Source organism: Spodoptera frugiperda, chromosome 25 (genome assembly GCF_023101765.2).
Source record: "Spodoptera frugiperda isolate SF20-4 chromosome 25, AGI-APGP_CSIRO_Sfru_2.0, whole genome shotgun sequence".
Classification (NCBI taxonomy): domain Eukaryota; kingdom Metazoa; phylum Arthropoda; class Insecta; order Lepidoptera; family Noctuidae; genus Spodoptera; species Spodoptera frugiperda.
Window position 1 is genome coordinate 6968131 of NC_064236.1, and position 18186 is coordinate 6986316.

The 18186-nt window shown below is 33.5% G+C and overlaps 3 protein-coding genes and 1 long non-coding RNA gene across 39 annotated transcripts in view; 1 reads left to right on the plus strand and 3 right to left on the minus strand.

The window, feature by feature from the left end:
• Window positions 1-3081, minus strand: part of LOC118261937 (period circadian protein) — a 33497-nt gene extending 30416 nt beyond the window's left edge. For 14 of the 33 annotated variants that reach the window (XM_035573657.2, XM_035574562.2, XM_050704437.1 and 11 more), the window contains exons 1-2: window positions 2804-3079; window positions 447-554 (exon numbers count right to left, since the gene is read on the minus strand). In XM_035573657.2, the coding sequence (XP_035429550.2) occupies window positions 447-535 (89 nt within the window). In that variant the 5' untranslated portion in view covers window positions 536-554; window positions 2804-3079. Of the gene's footprint in view, window positions 1-446; window positions 555-2803 lie in introns of all 33 variants that reach the window. The other 19 variants (XM_050704427.1, XM_050704436.1, XM_035574167.2 and 16 more) reach the window with 5 other exon arrangements.
• A 3893-nt stretch (window positions 3082-6974) lies between these two features.
• On the minus strand, window positions 6975-10954 carry LOC118261860 (coatomer subunit gamma). Its single transcript, XM_035572905.2, has 2 exons — window positions 10308-10954; window positions 6975-9770 (listed from the first exon to the last, which is right to left on the minus strand). The coding sequence occupies exons 1-2, from the start codon at window positions 10836-10838 to the stop codon at window positions 7716-7718; spliced, it is 2586 nt and encodes an 861-aa protein (XP_035428798.2). The 5' UTR covers window positions 10839-10954; the 3' UTR covers window positions 6975-7715.
• Window positions 10955-11716: 762 nt separating this feature from the next.
• Window positions 11717-18186, plus strand: part of LOC118261815 (uncharacterized) — a 123330-nt gene continuing 116860 nt past the window's right edge. The window contains exon 1 of the long non-coding RNA XR_004782448.2: window positions 11717-12180. This is a non-coding gene — a long non-coding RNA (uncharacterized LOC118261815). The remainder of the gene's footprint in view (window positions 12181-18186) is intronic.
• The window catches only part of LOC118282310 (uncharacterized), a 122098-nt gene continuing 116204 nt past the window's right edge, over window positions 12293-18186 (minus strand). For all 4 annotated transcript variants that reach the window (XM_035572706.2, XM_035603529.2, XM_035603454.2 and 1 more), the window contains exons 16-17: window positions 17528-17692; window positions 12293-17403 (exon numbers count right to left, since the gene is read on the minus strand). In XM_035572706.2, coding sequence (XP_035428599.2) covers window positions 17540-17692 — 153 coding nt within the window. In that variant the 3' untranslated portion in view covers window positions 12293-17403; window positions 17528-17539. The remainder of the gene's footprint in view (window positions 17404-17527; window positions 17693-18186) is intronic.

Sequence of the window (18186 nt, forward strand, 5' to 3'; positions counted from 1 at the left end):
GATTTGGAAGCAATGTAAATAAAGCAACCGTGTTTACAAGTGCAATCCTTATGGTGTATTGCAGTTATGAAAAGTAAGAAATTTAACAATAAATAAGTAGTGACTCAGTGAAATATAGAAAAGTGAAAGTGTTTCAGTGTTTGTAAACAAGTGATTTGATAGTTGATCCCTTCATGTGAGTGATACAAGCTGCATGTGTCTGTGCAAAAAGTGTGTTTATAATGCCAAGAGGAAGTTTTAAATAACCACGGAAACCTTCTTATAAAATAGACTAGTTTTCTGAAGCAAACTGTGGTGAAAATGACTAAAAAAAGTGCTAATGATGGTACAGATAACATGCTCATGTTATATTCTAACACAATATATCATTATTTGTAAGTATCATTGTATATGTATTAAATATAAGTTATTAATTAAGTTATAGTAAGTAAGATTGGTTTACATACCTCCTCCTAGATTGACTGTTACTGCAACTGTTTGAGTAAGCTGAATCTGAAATCTTCGCATTGTTCTCTGAATCATCCAAGTTGTCCATGTTGCATTGATGGTATTTACTGTTAAAATACATAAATATTAGATAGTATATAACCATTTTACATCTAAACTAAAAACCTTGACTCATAAATTGTGTCATGAATACCAAAATTGGGGAAACAAGGCTTAATATTTCGGTATGAATGAAATAGCAAAGGATATCAAAATTGCTATGCGTCTTTGAAAAAATAATGCAATTCGCACTTAGGCAATGGTCAGTTTTTTATAATTATACATATTATTAAGGCATTAACTGCCAAAAGGAAACTGTTGAAGGCAAATCCTCCGATAAGTGGTGGTTAACGTGTTAAAGTTTAACAATTTTGATAGAAAATTGGTAGTGCCGAACTGTATAGAAATTTTGGTTCTATACTTAGAGATCTCATTGGATGCCAACAAGATACCAATAAGAATGTCAATTTTATAGCCAATCAGTTTATTAAATGTTGATGAATACAATTAATATGTGAATTCGCAGTTATGAAATATACAATTGCAACAGCTAGTAACATAAAATTATGCTTCATTAGATACTTCTTCCTATGCAATGTTGTGCGATGTTTATAATTATTTAGATGAATGTTATCTTATATTCCTTCATTAGTATTTATTTACCATATAGTTATTGAATTGCTATCCTAAATTGAAGTAATTGAATTGAAATATTTATAATTTCATACGGCAACAAAATTTTGAAAAATTTTAGTAAATTAGTTTCACTAAATATTAATAATTTCGTTGTTTCTAAAACTGTAATAGGTAATAAATTAGTAATACCATATTTTATTATATGATAAAATATACTAATGAATGAATATGCACAGGTCAGCCCATACAAATCAGTAAAAAAAATTTATTGGATTTTTTACTTTATTGCAAAGCCATAAAGTTGAAAATCGAATGAAGAAATTTGACAAAAGGGTGTAGGTTGACATGCCTTTTCTGTTATGTATGTGTTGTCTATTTATAGTTGATATTGTATGTATTTCGGTGTAAGCCCTATTAATGCTTGAATGTATGTATGTGAGCTTGATTAGAAACCTATAATATATTTTAATTTTATACTTAAATTCTTGTAATAGTTAATTGGAAATATAAATAATGATTCTTTATAAGAGCTGTCACTTTTTTCCTTAGCAGTTGTGATCCTTACTATGTTGTGTTAAGGTGAATTTTTTTAGTTCGAGTACACCAACATTAACAATTACCGTTTCAAAAGTCACAATAACAAGAATCTAATTCAAGTGCTTTCATATTATTACTTACTAAGAAATATTTTTAGTTATAACATGCACTTGATGTTCTCAATAGTTATTAAGACAGTTTATTTCTAATTGTGTGTTTGTGTTTTTTCTTATAAGATTATGGTCAGTGAGTTTTAAGGCAGATTTTCAAGGCATAACTTCTGTGAGTTTTAACTAGTTACTGTAAAGTATCATTTAGATATAATTAAATGAAAGTGAATTAAGTATTTTCAAAGTACTTGACTGGTATGTAGAGTCAGGCGAGTTTCTATGTGAACATACTTTTTTAAATGGTTTAATTTAGTTTCACCTGTTTGTTTGTTTGAGTCAATTTTAATAATTGGCATTTAACTCTCTTCCTGATGTCCAATTAATCTGATATTTCATACACACTCTTTATCTTGATGACTAGACAATACAAACTCATTAAAACTGTTTAGCATATTTTTTTATATATTACTTGTGTTTTATTTAAAAGCAAATGGCAAGCTTTCTTATGTAAAACCAAAGTCCAGCAGTAGACATGATGACAAAACAATTTTTTTAAAGCGCTAGCTCCAATTGGTAATTTTGAATTTGGAAATATTTATTTTAAACAATCGCTTTGCACCAATAAAATAAAAAATAATTGACATTTAAAAAAAAAGAATAGACAATTCTTTTCAGCAATTAAAAAATCCTGGTAGAATACAAATTCTATTTGTGTTCTCAAACTTTATCTGTAGATATTTTATTTACAGTTTTGTGTAATAATAAAAAGGGCATTGTACTCTTCACATGAGCATTAGATAGCAGAAATTATAAGAGCACATTTCTGTCTTAATTCACCTATAATATCCACATTTGTACCTAAATAAAAATAATTTAATTGGGCCATTCAAAGTAGATCTTCTGTATTTTAGCATGCGTACGCGTAGCCTCAAAGTATTATAAAACACAGCTTCACCCTTGACATATCAACTTTAACGATCACCAATAATGCGTAAATCAAAACCTTAATATAAATAATAACTTTTTAAACTTACAAAAGAAACAATGCCGAAATCACGTTATCCTTTAGGGTAAATATTCCGTTTTCACATATAAGGGTTCACTTTAGGTAATGAAGTTTGAAACAGTAATTAGTACGTTGTTTTTGTAACAAATTATAGCACTTTTAAACTTTTCGACATCTAGTATTGATCGACGAATATATAAGTTTTAACAGCAATAAAAGAACAAACGACAAAACGAATGAGTTACGAGTTACTTCTCACAAAACGTTTAGCTAGCCGGAGCCGTTGCTGTTTGTTGTAGTGTTGCTCGAACGTAACACCGATTTATGCGATCATATCGATAAATAAAAATCTCTATCAATCGGTTGAGCAGCGTGTACATAATTGCATCTTATTGATCAACTAGTAGTCTCAGATCTCGAATCATTCTTTATATTATTATTGTGTATATTCATTTTAACACTTTCAGCAAATATGACAGAGAAATAGGTTAGTGTATAACTGTAAATTAAGTAATATATTTCATACACTATCCAAAAATAGACATTTTAACTAATATGTAGAGTGCCACCGGTTGCTATCTAAAAATAAATGTTGAAATGAGATTTTTTAGCTGACAATGAGGCTACTTTTCTATATTACGTAAATAAAAGAGGGAAAGATATTTTCAACAAAAATATAATTTTATGCTTTATGTACAAAAATAGATATCACCATAATGCGAATCGGGCTAGCGCAACAAAACTCGCAGTAGCCCTTTCGTTCTTTCTGTTTGTACATAAGTGACTGGAGAGGACATGCATGGAGGATGATCATTGTGTTATTTAATTCATTGTTCTCACACGAATGGGTAACTTTATAGTATTAATGGACCATTGAAAACACGCGAGATTGGAGATGAAAAGAGGATACAAATCAAGCGAGGTGTCACCCATTTTTGACCGCGATATAATTTCATTAAAAAGCTAGGTTTAAATTTGATGCTTGACAACTAGGCAGAAAGCCCGAGGCCTTCAATGGGTTCATGGTGGAAAAAGTTTATTTTTAGAGTATATTCGTCATAAGAAATTAAATAAAAATTACCTGCGTAGCTTCAATTCTATACGTAATTGTCGTTAAAATCATTTTATCGTGATTTGTCATATAAAAACATTAACTTGATTAAAATAATTAATATTTTTAATATAAAAATATAATTTTAAAACCGTTATATAAATATCTATCATCAAAAACAAATTGACAATTTTTTTTACTATAATCGATACTTCGATATGATTACACGTAAATAAACACTGAACATCACTAAGGTTCACGCTCAAAAACACGTGAACGGCTCTGATGGAGTAGGATAGGAGTTCTCTTTCTAGGATTATTCCGAACCGCACGTGGCATAAGAGCGAGAGCGCGATACGTGCGAACGTGTCTAACTCAGTGTCGCGTGGCCATGACGCACTTGCAAGTTAGAATGTAGCTCTCTAAATTTATTATGCTGAATTAGGTATCAGACAATCGTTCCCTCCCTTATAATAGGTGCTGTAATTTATGCTACCTAATTACAGGGTCAAATAAATAAACAAAGAAACCTGTTTTTCACAAGAATTGTTACAAATAATTGTTTATGCACTAGTTTACCACGGTAAGGTAGAGTAGGTAGGTACCTAGGTCTCGTCGGTAGGTACTGGACGTAAAGCAGGACGACCTGACACACGCCGAGACTCCTGGTCCTTGTCGGCTTGGCCAGACGTTGCAGAGAAATGGGTGCAGCTATTCCCCGTTCTTCGGTATAGACTAGCACAACGTTAAAAAAGGATAAATAGAGGCTTAGGCGATTGTGGATGATACCGATCTTTGCCTTAAACATATTTATTTTAAACCCAATAATAACGTAGCTCGCCATTTAATTATCTAAGTACTTTATTGAGTATATAACAGCATTAGATAATTATTATTAATATCAATTAATAATTAGTTAAATTTCCGTCTGTCAATTAGCCTCTTAATAGAAAATTAACAACCCACCCTGTGCGACTAGCGCTGACGCACTGTCTGAACTCAAAACGAGAATGGCAAGGGGTTGGTATTTTCTTTCTTGCCCGTGAAATCCCCTTGAAAAGTTTCAAGGTGGCATAAAAAAACCGATTGCAAAAATAGAGCTGAAGTAAAACACGCCCCCAGAAAGTAAGGGCAAGAAACAATACGGTATATACTACCTACATCACATTTAAAATTAACACTCACGTGTCTGGGTCTCGGGTGTTGGTGGCGTAAGAGACTACGTAGTTACGTACACCTAGATTACCTAGGTAGATATAATCAGACAGAAGATGTAGGCACATAATAAAATGGACCCCATGACATTTAATACAATCAACAGGTACAATGTTGCGTGTCTCTGCTGAAGCATCTTTTATTATATTATGCTTTAGTACGGCTCATTTTTCGTTACGTAATACCTACCTACACAGGTATAAGTATCTATATACCTATCCGTTACAAGTGTGCCTTGTCGAACATAACGCAAAATGTGTTCCTTTACTTTACCTGTTTACTTACTTAGGGCACAAAATAACTTGGGCTAACTGTCCAAGTAGCGTCATCTGACGAATGCATGCATCCTTCACAACCATTAGGCGGCCTACAAACTTCAATTCAATGCTTCGATCTTGCTTAGAAACAACAAAAACTGTCGACGAATCGGCTACTTTAAATCCGCATTATCGTTTTTGACTAATGCATGCATTCATCAAATGCCGCAACGACCAAACCCCGCAGCATTGTTAAGTTGTGTCTTACGTGTATCTACCTCATGAATTTTTAATGATTTGCAAGATCTTTGTCGAGTGATTTAATGAAGTACTTACATCCACTTTATATAGGTAGGTACCTATAGCTACCTACATCTACAAATAGAGAAAAAATAAGCCTAAGAAAGTATGATACCTCCTAGTCTACAGAATCTAAGATTAGTATCAACTCTGACAGTTGCCATGTAGTGAGAGATAAAAAAGATCGGTTACGGATTATGACCGATTTCTAAGCCACGGGTAAAAATAATTAGGTAGAGTTTGCAATCACTGAATTAGAAAATTCAAGAACTTCCGAAATATCATGAGACCGCGTACAGCATTGACGAATCAATGACATCTAGACCAAAAGATTTTTGCAAGATCCACACCATTAGGTATACACAATATCAAAGATCGAACGTAAATGAAATTAAACCAAAAAATAGATGATTCGATTTTGAACTGCATAGTTGAACTTTAATCGGTGTTAAATGCATAATTTTCATTTTGTACTCACTCATACATACCTATTTCCTACTTAAATAGTACCGACGTCTACTAAATACAAACTTACCTTACTAATCTAATTACTATAGGTAGCACTAGAATAAGTATCATATTATTATTTCAATCGTGTGGGATTCTTACCTCATTAAAACCACTACAGTTGCCATAATTATATACCATTTGTCACCTCTCCTGTACACCTGATAAAGCAACACCTGTTACGGGACTTCTCTAGTTCCCTACACACTACAGGCCGGAACTACATTATGAAAATACACAACACAATTAATTCTGTGCGGGAATCGAACCCACGATACATCTCAGGACAGCCACAACCAGTTATCTAGTCACTACACTAAACGCGTGGATTTTGGAATTGGAATATTAGTTTTCAGCATTTCAACAGTCAGTAGGGATTGGGGTCTTAATGTAGAAGCTCCTGAAATGTATCTTTTGTTTTGTAGTAATAAACAAACGTCTATAATGAACAGGGATATAATGTACCTATCTAATGAGTCATTGAACGTAGCAGTACTTACCTACAGTTCGTAAACCACGCAATGCCACACTACTGGCCACGCGATGGATCCGTGATAATAACATCTACTTATACACAAGACATCTACTAACTATAAAGTTGTCGATAACATATTCATAGTTTAAGAAATATATCTTTTACGGTTTTTACGTATAGAAGTGTAACCAGATGAATGGATATACTTACTTTTAATAATCCACAATCACAGATAATAGTTATTTAGTGATTTGTCTCGCTAAAAATAATAGCTTTTATTTATAATCCTTAATTCCTTACCTTTTACTGTCATGTTACTGCCTATCTATAAAATAACTCCTAAGTTGCGAGTGGGTCACAATCAATAGAGGTTCTTATTAAAATATATTCCACCTTAGTGTTATAAACTTTATTAAATAAGCCACAGTTTACATAAAATATCAACGTTAAGACTTTTTTATAAAATATATAAAGATATAGTATACATATATTTATGACACATCTCACGTAAATAAGTAGTACAATATATTTAAATCTCTGTGCTAAAATGTGTTAAATGTATAACGTTATTACACTTAACGTGTATTGTATATTAGAGGAACACCTACTCATGACGTCCGTATGAAAAGTATGTAGTTATTCCGCTTCGGTCAGAGTCCGTGCATAGAGTGCAATATCAGTATTGCGTAATCGCTTAACTGCTGTTGACGTAAATAGACGTATGGTAAGGACATTTATACAGTACACAATATCAAATAGGTACATTAAATTCATTTATGAAATTACTTGGATTATTTCACAACAATTAAATATTATTTAGAAATATGACAGCAAAGATAACAACAGTTACTGTAGGTATATAATATAACATTCATACACTACTCACAATGATATAATATAATAAACATTTAGCAGAGTGAGTTTTAGCTAGTATTCTTTAGTAACAAAACACAGCAAAGGATTTTCTCTATTTTCTTAGTTTGGTATTAATTTTGCTGGCGGTATACTAGCAATGTGTAAATATACTTCAAAAATAAAGCTATGGCAATGAACGGTTTTTTCCTCAAAACTCACTCTGATTTTTTGTGGAAAGGCACGAGCTAACACTAAGATTATAAATGGTTCTTAAATAACACTAACCAACGGCAGCCAACAATAAAGTGGCAATATCTTCGCGAGGCGAGCGGGCTGTTAATTGCATAGTAACCGCGCCTCCAGCCATGACCAGCCGAGCTCTGACGAGTACCGGTGTTCCACCGCGCCAAACTCCACCACCGCGGATTTCTTTCACTGCGTCTCCTGAGATGGCGCCCTTCGGCAGTCCTAAATGTTCACATACGGCTTTAGCAGCTTCCCCTACGTCGGACTGAGATAGACCGAAAGTGTCACAAGCTTCTTCTGCAGAAGCAGCCCTTTCCCAAGTTGCTTCCCAGTCGTCGGAAGCTGCGCGCGTCCTGAATTGTTCAGCGCAACTCACTTCTATTTCTTCTAATGGATAAGTATCGGCATATCCTTCTCCTGAATCTGGTAAGCCAGTTGTAGGATCGCAATCACGAACAACAAATTCCAATGTTGCGCCAAAGGTTCCCAAAGTTTCAATCGGATTTTCAGGAAATTCAAGGACACAGAATACACTGCCTTGTTTGTCATAAGGCAATTGTTCGCAAGGAACTTCAATTAGCATTTTGTAACCAGGGGCAGCTTCTAACCGTATATGAACTTTTTCCAGAAGTTGATCGCTCAATGTGTTCAAACATTCAAATTGTAAGACCAAATGGCGAGCGAAAATATGTTTTACGCATTGGACGCGGTACTCGGTTTCTGGTTCAGTCAAGTCAATAGACTCACATGTTTTGAATATTGGTCCAAGTTTTTCAATGCCAGGAATGACTTTTATTTGATCAGCATATTGTTCTTCGCGAGAAACAATCGGTGCTCGTGATTCGATTTCAACTGGAGCTTCCTTAGGCTCTTGTGTCTCCTCAGCCATAGTAGGGACTGTGGCCAAATTAAAAGGTTCGGACAAATCAGCATCAGAATTAAGATAATCCTGTAATGCTCTTTCTAGGAGAACAGGATTAGGTATCGGCACATTGATGATATAATCATTGATGAGTTGAGCATCACCAGAATCCAAAATTGCGCTATAATATATAGCACGATCACGTACCTCATCATCATCATCTAATTGACATCTAGCCAAAAGTACGCTTATATTGGGAAGCAATTCTGGGCGAGCAGCTCCAAAACGAGCAACAGCAGAAACAGCGGCAGCACGCACAGGACCAGACTCCAAAATCACTCTATTATATATGTATCGAATATATCTGGATGGCTGACGAGCTTTTGGTCCTTCACGACCCAAAATATGCAATATGCGCACAGCTAACGACGCATGCTCACAGTCTTCAATAAATTCACAAAGGTGTGCCAAGCCTGTCTCTTTTGCATCGGGATTTTCTTCCACAAGAGCAATAATTGCATCAGCAATAGCAGTTTTATACTGCAGTCCTCCTTCATCACGAAGCATACCAGCCAGAAACGATGCAAGTGATTGATGTTTACGTGGATACTTGGAGCACAAGCGCCTGATTGCACGCACTACTACAATTTTGAATTCATCTGAAATCTCTGACATGAAGCTGGATATCTGTTTCATTAAACGATCAATAGAACTTTCCGCTCCTGTAGCTAGAAGAGTAGTCACAGCTAGTGTGGCAACTGAGCGGTTTGGATCCGAAATTAAATTTTCCAAGTCAACAGCACAGGCTGCTACTGCATTAGGATGTTTGGCTGTTAGTTTAGCTAAAGTGCGCGCGCCTGCTAGACGCATTGTTGCCTTGGAAGAACCACAAAATATTTGTAGGACAGAAACAGCTTGAGCAAGATCACGAGCAGACTTCCTCAAATTGACAATCGCATGTGCAGCTTCATAAACTACAATCTCAGACTTATGACGCAAGCAGGATTCAATGAATTCCACATAAGGTTCTGAAGCATCAGTTTGGTCCTCTTCAGCTAATTTTGCTGCATAACGAATCAAAAGGCAAATTGCATAAGATGAACGGAGTGGTGTCCGAGCTAGTTTTGTAACAAGTTTCACTGTGGAAAGGCGATCATTGCGACGAGCTCCTGCAACTACTGCTAGAGCATGGTATGACACCATTGCATTATCTGATGTGATGACACCCTGAAAGAAGGGAAAGTAAACATATTATACCATTTTGTTGTGTATGCAATTAAAGATATTAAGAAATGGATTTCTTTAAGAAACTGAAAGGGCTGGGTTGATAATAGCATAACAATAATGTATCAGTAAAACCAGTGTCGCCAAAAGAATAACAAAAGATAACATTTTCATCAATTTAGAAACTTTCAAACTTAATTGCTTATAGAGTTTTGTCTGTACTATTAAAGATGTTATAGGCTTTTAATAGTATATTGAGTGCAAGTTATATACATGTTTTACAGCTTTAGTAAGAAAGATAGTTGTGGAAAATAGATTATATTGTGTGGTTATCAAGATTATGAGTGTGTACCAAATAACATCTGTCACAGGGGGTCTTGTTGATAGCTAGCAAGAAACAAAACATTTAGCAGAGGCAACCATAGCTTATGATAATTGCAATAGCATAGTAATGCAGTTGTTTTTCGTTTCAATTAATAAATGTTTAATTAGTAACCACACTCAGCTCAGCCAAGATTAACTTTGATAGTGTGTAATTACCTGTGCTTCCATCACCCAACGTCGTACTAGGTCAGGTACTGTAGCCGATAAGTGAAGAGCAGACACCAGAGCAGCAGAGCTCACTGCAGGGTTCGTGTCTACAATGGCTTGTTTCATGTAGCGCTCAATTGCTTGTAACATTGTGCTGTCAGTAATTGTGCATAAGGCGCGAATGGCAGCAGCTCTATACAAGTCTTCCTTGCCAGTCATGTCTTTCGTAAGTGATGATGTTACAATAATCACATCTTGTGCCATAGGACTAAGTTCCTTGATGGTTAGGTATACCAGTCGGCGTAACACCACATCCTTCGATTGAAACAACTTTGTGGTTGCGAAGAATATATCAGTAGCTTCTTGAGTAGTCAGTTTTTCTCCTTGATTTAGCAAATACAGGATTTTTGTAAGGATATGTATACATTTTCTCGGAATAACTGGTGTCGAGTTAAAGTATCTTGCCTCTTGCAAAAGTGTAGTCTTGTCTAAATTCTGAAAACCACTATCCTCGTCTTCCTTTTTGTCGCGGCGACTCATCGTTGATGATTGAAATTATTTAACTTTTGTACTTAAAGATGTTGATTTTATAGAATAAGCAGTAAAGCAGGCAAACGATATACCCGACACGTCAATCGCCGATTTAGGGTTGCCAATTTTAATAATGTAAATAATTACCCTTATTTCATTCGTTATCCTATTGGGCTTTTTTTCTATTGATTATTTTCATTATGTAATTCATATACGATTATGAGCAAAATAATTCTTATAAGATTTATTATGTACTTAATATTACAAACATTTATGTTTTAAGTAAAATTCATATAAGATTAACAAAAACTAACAGCTGATTCAGACGTAAAAAATACTATTATAAAATCAGTATTTAATACTGATATTATAATAGTACCTAGCCACTGTTAGAGGAAAAGCTGGTGCTAAGGTAGTAACTGTAAGCCGTTGAGGAGTTTTTTTTTAACAATTACACGTCTTTATCATCAGATTCTTGAACAATTAACAACGTTTTTGTAGTATGGGACCATTAGGTGGAAAATAGCGAGGGGAATGGTTTCTAATGTTAAAGTAAAGTATCACGTATCACATTAAAAGGAAATCAGTCAGTTAATGACATCTCCTCTTTATATTTGCTTGATGATTTGAGTGGGCTATAGTATGCTGGAATTCTTATGAATGTTTCAATTCCATAAATACGGGCGAAAATTTATAGTTTAATATAATATTATCATCATCGGCAGCCTCTAAGTGCTTACTGTTGAGTACAAGCCTCTTTTTACACGAAAAAGAATAGGCATTAACAACAACGAATATTCAAGACGGATTGTGAATTTTAGGGAAAATAAAATTTCATATTCAAGTTTTATTACAGATGTAAAAAGAAAAACGTTGCGCTAGTCTCAATTGGGTTTGTATAGAACATTATATGCGATGCTGTGGTAGCGCCGGTAAGTCTGTGTATCGCAGCAGTAGCTTAAGGCTTCATCATAAAAATCCACGTGTACGCACACATCATCATATATCTGCGGCACCACGGCAATGCTGCCGAAGCTCGAAGAACCTATAGGTCTTGGCCTTGAGCCTTTGGGTAGGGAACCATAAAAATGGTAGGATTTAATTCCAGTGGCTCAAAAGGCTTAGTTCACATTGACATTAAAAAACCTTCTGTCAGTTCGTGACAGTTCACGGAAAATCGGGGAACTAAAAATGGTTCAAAATCAAAATATTCGCTGGAAAATTAAAATTTATCATAATAAACATTCACCCGGGTTGAATGGAACTTATTTTTTGGATATACATTTATTTCTATAATAAACTGTGGGAACGGTGCAGACATAATTACGGGCGGGCCTTGCAATCTTTTGTTGTAAGTACCTAGAGTTTAATTCCAAAAAAATATGTGTATTTAGACAATTTATTATTAATTAAGAAAGTTGTGTACTTGGCAGTATGTAGGATGTTTTTAAATAATAAAACAATTTCATTTATATGTTTTTTTATTGATTTACCGATCTACAAATACATTTGTACATGGGTATTTTGAAACGTTTTGTGGCGATTTTTTGCCCTAACACTCATTATACATATATCAATTTAATTTATAACTACTGTATTCATAATAGCATCTAAAGAAAGAAGTAATTACGCTATTCATATATATATATATGTGTATATATAAATATATATAATAATATGTATTTTAATTTTGGTATTAAATACCTATGCATTAAATGGAAATAAAGTCTATAAAGGTACAATAACAGTAATAAATTATAAGTAATCAACAACTTTCAGAATAACTAAAAGACGTAAAATAAACTTACAGTGCAATTCATTTATTATAAAACTAATGACTAACATAATTGTATTCAAAGAGTGTTAAAATAATGTAAAATGGGCCTATTTAAGCTTTTCTGGGTGTCTAGATAGTTTTTTTGAGGTGGGTCAATACATTATGTTTGTCTCGGAATGATTTTCTCAGTTGAGCAAGTTAATTTGAGCAAAACTATAAGATTAGTTGTTGGAGTTTCAATATATTTTTATAAAGCTTTTCACCTCCTATGTATGTACCTTGTTTGGTGGCAACTACTCGAAAGATACAAATAGGCCCAAATATTACATGATTTTATAACAAAATAATTCATATATATACAAATGCTGAAAGTGTATTAAATTCAGGTCGAAGCAATATTTACTTATATAATGGCAGCATTTTCATTAACTTGGCTACTATTTTTATTATCAAACGACATCCACTACGGAAGATTTGATAAAATTGAAATAATAAGATGCATACATATGTAAATACAAGTATTCACAACACCCAAAATGGTTATTTAAATACTGATGACCAAAAGTTAGTAAAAATGCTCAGTTTCAAGAGCTTTTAAGATAAAATACTATATTATGAGATCAACGAGTACTGATGTATTAAAACATTTATACATTTATCAGCTAATTAATGTTTGTATTAATTTGTCTACTTGCCACAGAAAATTTATTCATTTTAAAACAGCTCAAGTCTCATCACAATACTGGACTAAAAGTGCAATAAAGTACTCAAGTATGATTTCCATCTCCGTAAATTAATAATGCCCAACTAGTATTTTGTTATATACACCTATCTATACCGTGTAAAGTTATATAAAAATCAATAAACATCAAGATTTAGACTTGAAAAAAGATTTTGGAATCTTGTTTGTGACCCATCACAATTTCTGCCTCTGGCATGTGTAATGTGCGTTTTACTTGGTATTTGCCTTATTGATTTATCAAGGAAATACTTCAAGAATTTCAATAAACATATTTTTAACAATTGTGACTACACTTTTTGAAAGTTACATTTTTAAAATGGAATTTGTCCATTTACTATCTCAATCGCAGTAACATTTAACACCATAAGAGCTCTTTTTTTGTATGAATCACTCATCATTCCAAATATGTAAGTTACTATGTTGTATATCAAAATTTTGAGTTAATACTTACAAGTCTGAGAAAATAAACTGCTTACATTTCTATGTAATGCTACTCACAACATCCCTTTTGTTCTTATTTTTATTTAATTTCACTACTAAATATGAGATTCATGTATGAAATGTGAATGAATTTTTGAAATTTTATTACCATTGATTTATTAATAAAATGTGGCTTTTACAGTGACAATGAAAAGGTTATTTTACCTTCAGTATAGGTGATATTCTTATCAAAACAAAAGTTAATCATTCACCGGATTCTAGTGTCTCAAGTGCTATGAACATTCAGAATTACAAACAGACAATATTGTATAATATTTACATGTGGCAATTCTGGAAACCATTGTGAAATTAAACAGTTTGCAATGCACTTGTGATGTGTCTTGTATTGCAGATGTATTAGGCTACAGTGATTACGTAACACAAAAATTCAAAATCATTTACATAACATTATACAAATAAATAACATTTACACATTTTCAATATCACACTACTGCCATTTGGTTAAGGGGTACAGTACATTAAATTATGATATAATAGTAGTTGGTCATAAGTTTGACTAGCTTAGCGAACATCATCAATTCATAATATTTTTTCATTGTAACATGATCCCAAATAACAATTAAACACAACTTAATATATAGGCAGATTAACATCTACAATAATATGTGATTTTCTTATAAAATCATATAAAAAAATTCTAAATAAACTGCTAAGCAGCAAAACAACAATATCACAAGACCGAAAACATTGATTAATGAGTTCTTTTGAATAGATCTATTACTTATACTTAAATATAAACAATTATATAACGTGAACCCTCAACTCAAGCATTAGTTATAAGAATTGCGTTGTTGATCTGTAATTATATGGACATTTATCTACCAAGTATATTTAGTAATATTGACATTCCGAGTCTACATGGGGCAGTTCTTATCTACATTGGTGGAATGAAGTAACACATTTAAGATTAACAATAATGGTAGGCATGAGAAAGTTTACTAATGAAGTAACAACCTTTTTAGAAAGTAGGCATTACTTAGGTCAATTGAATTGGGATATTTTCATTCTACTCTACAGATTTGGCTTCACATTAAGTTATTTTTTAATTATTTACATTGCATCAATTTACAAAATAGGTTACTCTTACTCTCCGGTAACACTTTTGCTACAATAATAACACATTTTTTTATCCTAAAACTTTTTACAAGAATCTTTGTCCCAAATATTTTCTGAAAATTTTCAATAGGATTTCATCGGCTTACATTATAGTTTCAGTAGGTGTCTAACTTCCCTATGTACCACTAGTTCAGGTCCTTTTTGAACTACAGGTCACATTTGTTTTGACCTACAGTAGTGTCACTGGTGGCATAAATTGTAATTGATTTTGAAAATCGTGTATCTCATTGTATATATGAACAAATCGTTGTGAATGAATGGTATCTCAGCATTAGGTACGAGATATCAAATTAATGTATCATAACAGTGACCCATTGGGTAACTTATTTTTTTGTTCTTATTATATCATTATCTCTATACTTATAGAGATGACACTAAATTGGTAAGTTAGTTAATTAGCATGATACCAGTGTCGATGTCTCAAAAATAGTTTTCTACCTATTTTCAAAGGAATGAGGTTCAATTTTGGTCTCCCTTTTTGGTCTAGTAGTTGTGCAACTTCGTTAATTTTTTTCTATGGTGGTTGTTAATAGATTGCCTTCTCTAGACACTCCTAATCAGTAAGCTGAAGTTACATCTAATAATTTACACAATAAACACGTGAAAGCCAATCTTATTATTATAAAATAATATCTACTGTTTTAATGTAGGTAATATTAGCGAAAGCGATCTTATGGTAATAAACATAAAAGTTATTGTCTTAAAATATACTAAATAATAAGTAATTTATAATACTCGATAATTTTATCTTAATGAAAATCGAGGTGTCCCTCACTTTGTCCAGTCAGCCGAGAAATACTTTTGATTTTGAGTAATTTACAAGTTCTTTTGTTAGTGGTTTGAATGATACCATTCACAGGCTTTATCAATAAAGATGAGTAACCTAAATTAACTTAATAGAATTATAGGCCGGCAATAGGAATCCGTAAACCTAATCTCGTAGGTATTTACAAATAACATAGCTCTCGTTTCGAACACTACGTCGCTAATACTTATTTTGGCACTAGTTTGGATATTTGCATGGTAACAAATGGTCCGTTGATTAGCCAAACTTAGAGAAATTAGTTTCCTGTGTAGCAACCCGCTCACTGACTTTACAGGATATAATTTATTTAATAAACAGTTAGCAATGAAGGTTTCATATCTTCATTACTTCATGGCCAGTCTAGTGGTAAATGAACGGGTTGCAAACGCAGCGTGAATACTTACCTACCTAATCATATACTTAACTGGTAGGCCCCAATAAGGCCATTTCACGAACAACATCAACAATGAGATCTAAGTTTTTAAATATTAGGTATATATTCATTATAAATGCGGTAAAATTGGTTCGCATTACTGTAGAACAATATTCATTTCAGACATCTATTGATAGTGTTGAAAAATTGTTTAGTATCATGTAATTTACTCACATAGACAGAAATTGAAATTTTTCATATAATATACTGATGTAGACAGAAATTTTGGGATATTTCATATAACTAGGTTTACTTTTCCGGCATTCAAAGTTCATTTAAGTTATGAACTACAATTATTTAAATATAAATCACATTACCTTCTAATCTAGGCCGTGTCAATTCATTTTTTCAGAACACTTTCCTTATCGAGATGTAATCTTCGTCATAGTTATGTCTCTAGCAACCCAAAATCCAACATCAGTTTTACACAATTCTCCATACATATAAACTAACACATCAGACGATATTTATTATTTTATTTAAGGAATATTATACTTTATGACAATTATTTCAGAAGCAAACATTTAAATTTTAAAATCTCAGCTGCTTGGAGCTCTACAACTGTATTCTATGGGTTTTATAAATATCACGATATGAAAAGCAATTAATTATCAATTATTCTATTCTATTAATAACATGTATAGTATTTCGATAAAAAAGTTAAAAATAAAATAAATGTACACTTTGGCAAATAATTTGGTTTAGAGTAACACAATAAATCTTTGGTAAGTAATTTTGGTTTTAAGAAGAACATGAATTAAAAATCAGAAGAGCAGAACTGTGAAGAGTTGCGTTTAAATTATTGCTTATCTGAACACGCACAAACTTGATTAGATACACACATAGAACTATTAATATTTACATTAATAATTATACAACGAAGACGTGGTGATTTTGTTGTATCGGTCCCAAAAAAGGTTAATATTCACAGAACTACTTATGAATCTTATGATTATTCTCACCTAAAACATTTCTGATACTCAAGAATTATAATAACATGGACAAATTACTTTATATACATCGACATACCATTATATAATCGTTAACGTGGCTGTTACCATTTAGGGTAAACAATTTTTAAACTCCTGTTTGTGCAGGGATCGACAACAACTGTTATTTTTTCTTTGTTGGAATGGTTGTGTTCTCTGGTGGCTGAATACTGACACGGACCTCTCCTGTGGGGCCCACCACGATTCTCACCTGGAATCGAAGAATAGTAAAATAAGTGACACGGATCTGGACACAACCAAATTATTTACATTACGTTTCTATTACTAATGCAGGTATTTCTAAACTAATACATATAAATCACTAGAATATTTACCTAGTCCCCCCGTCAGACGTTCATGGCATAGTAGACGGGGTTCGGGGGAGGTGCCATTGGTGACGTGGCTTGCTGTGCAGATACCCCAGAGGGCGCACCCTCTGGAGCCCCCCTGGCAGCTCTGGATGGAGACCCTGGTGCCGGTTGGTACATCGGAGCCGCCACCTGAGTATAGGTGCAAAACGTCATTATTAATCTTCATATCAGCTACTCATGTATAACTTTAAATAGCTTTGATTAGGCAGTTGTCCCACCGGCAACGATGAACGAGTAACGAGTAGAGCTAGAACTAGAAACGAGTTAAGCGAGACGTGGCGAGCGAGTGTGTAGTTCTGATATTTGTGTAGCTCGGCTATAAGCGAGTGTGCGAGTGAGGTGGGCGATTACTCGCACTACGATACGCACTGTAGAGAAATGACCACTGGTTGCTCGCTCGGCGTAGTTTTAATCGCTTGGCGAGTGTCGCCGAGCGAGTGTTATCTTTCATAGCTCTTGTCGCTCAGCGACAAACTAGTGAAGCGAGCACTCGCCGGCAGTGTGAACAGTCAGCGATCAACTATTTGTATATGCATCTCTTTTGTTTACACGGAAAGTATATCTATTGTACGTTTCTTGAGCGAGAAAATAGCCGATAGTTAGTCGTTCACTCGCCGTTGGTG

What these genes read in the sequence shown, in the direction of transcription:
- LOC118261860 (XM_035572905.2), bottom strand. Translation starts at nt 10,838, where the DNA reads ATGAGTCGCCGCGACAAAAAGGAAGACGAGGATAGTGGTTTTCAGAAT. An exon ending in GTTGGGTGATGGAAGCACAG is followed by an intron (nt 9,771 to 10,307) that starts GTAATTACACAC and finishes CCCTTCTTTCAG; the next exon opens with GGTGTCATCACATCAGATAA.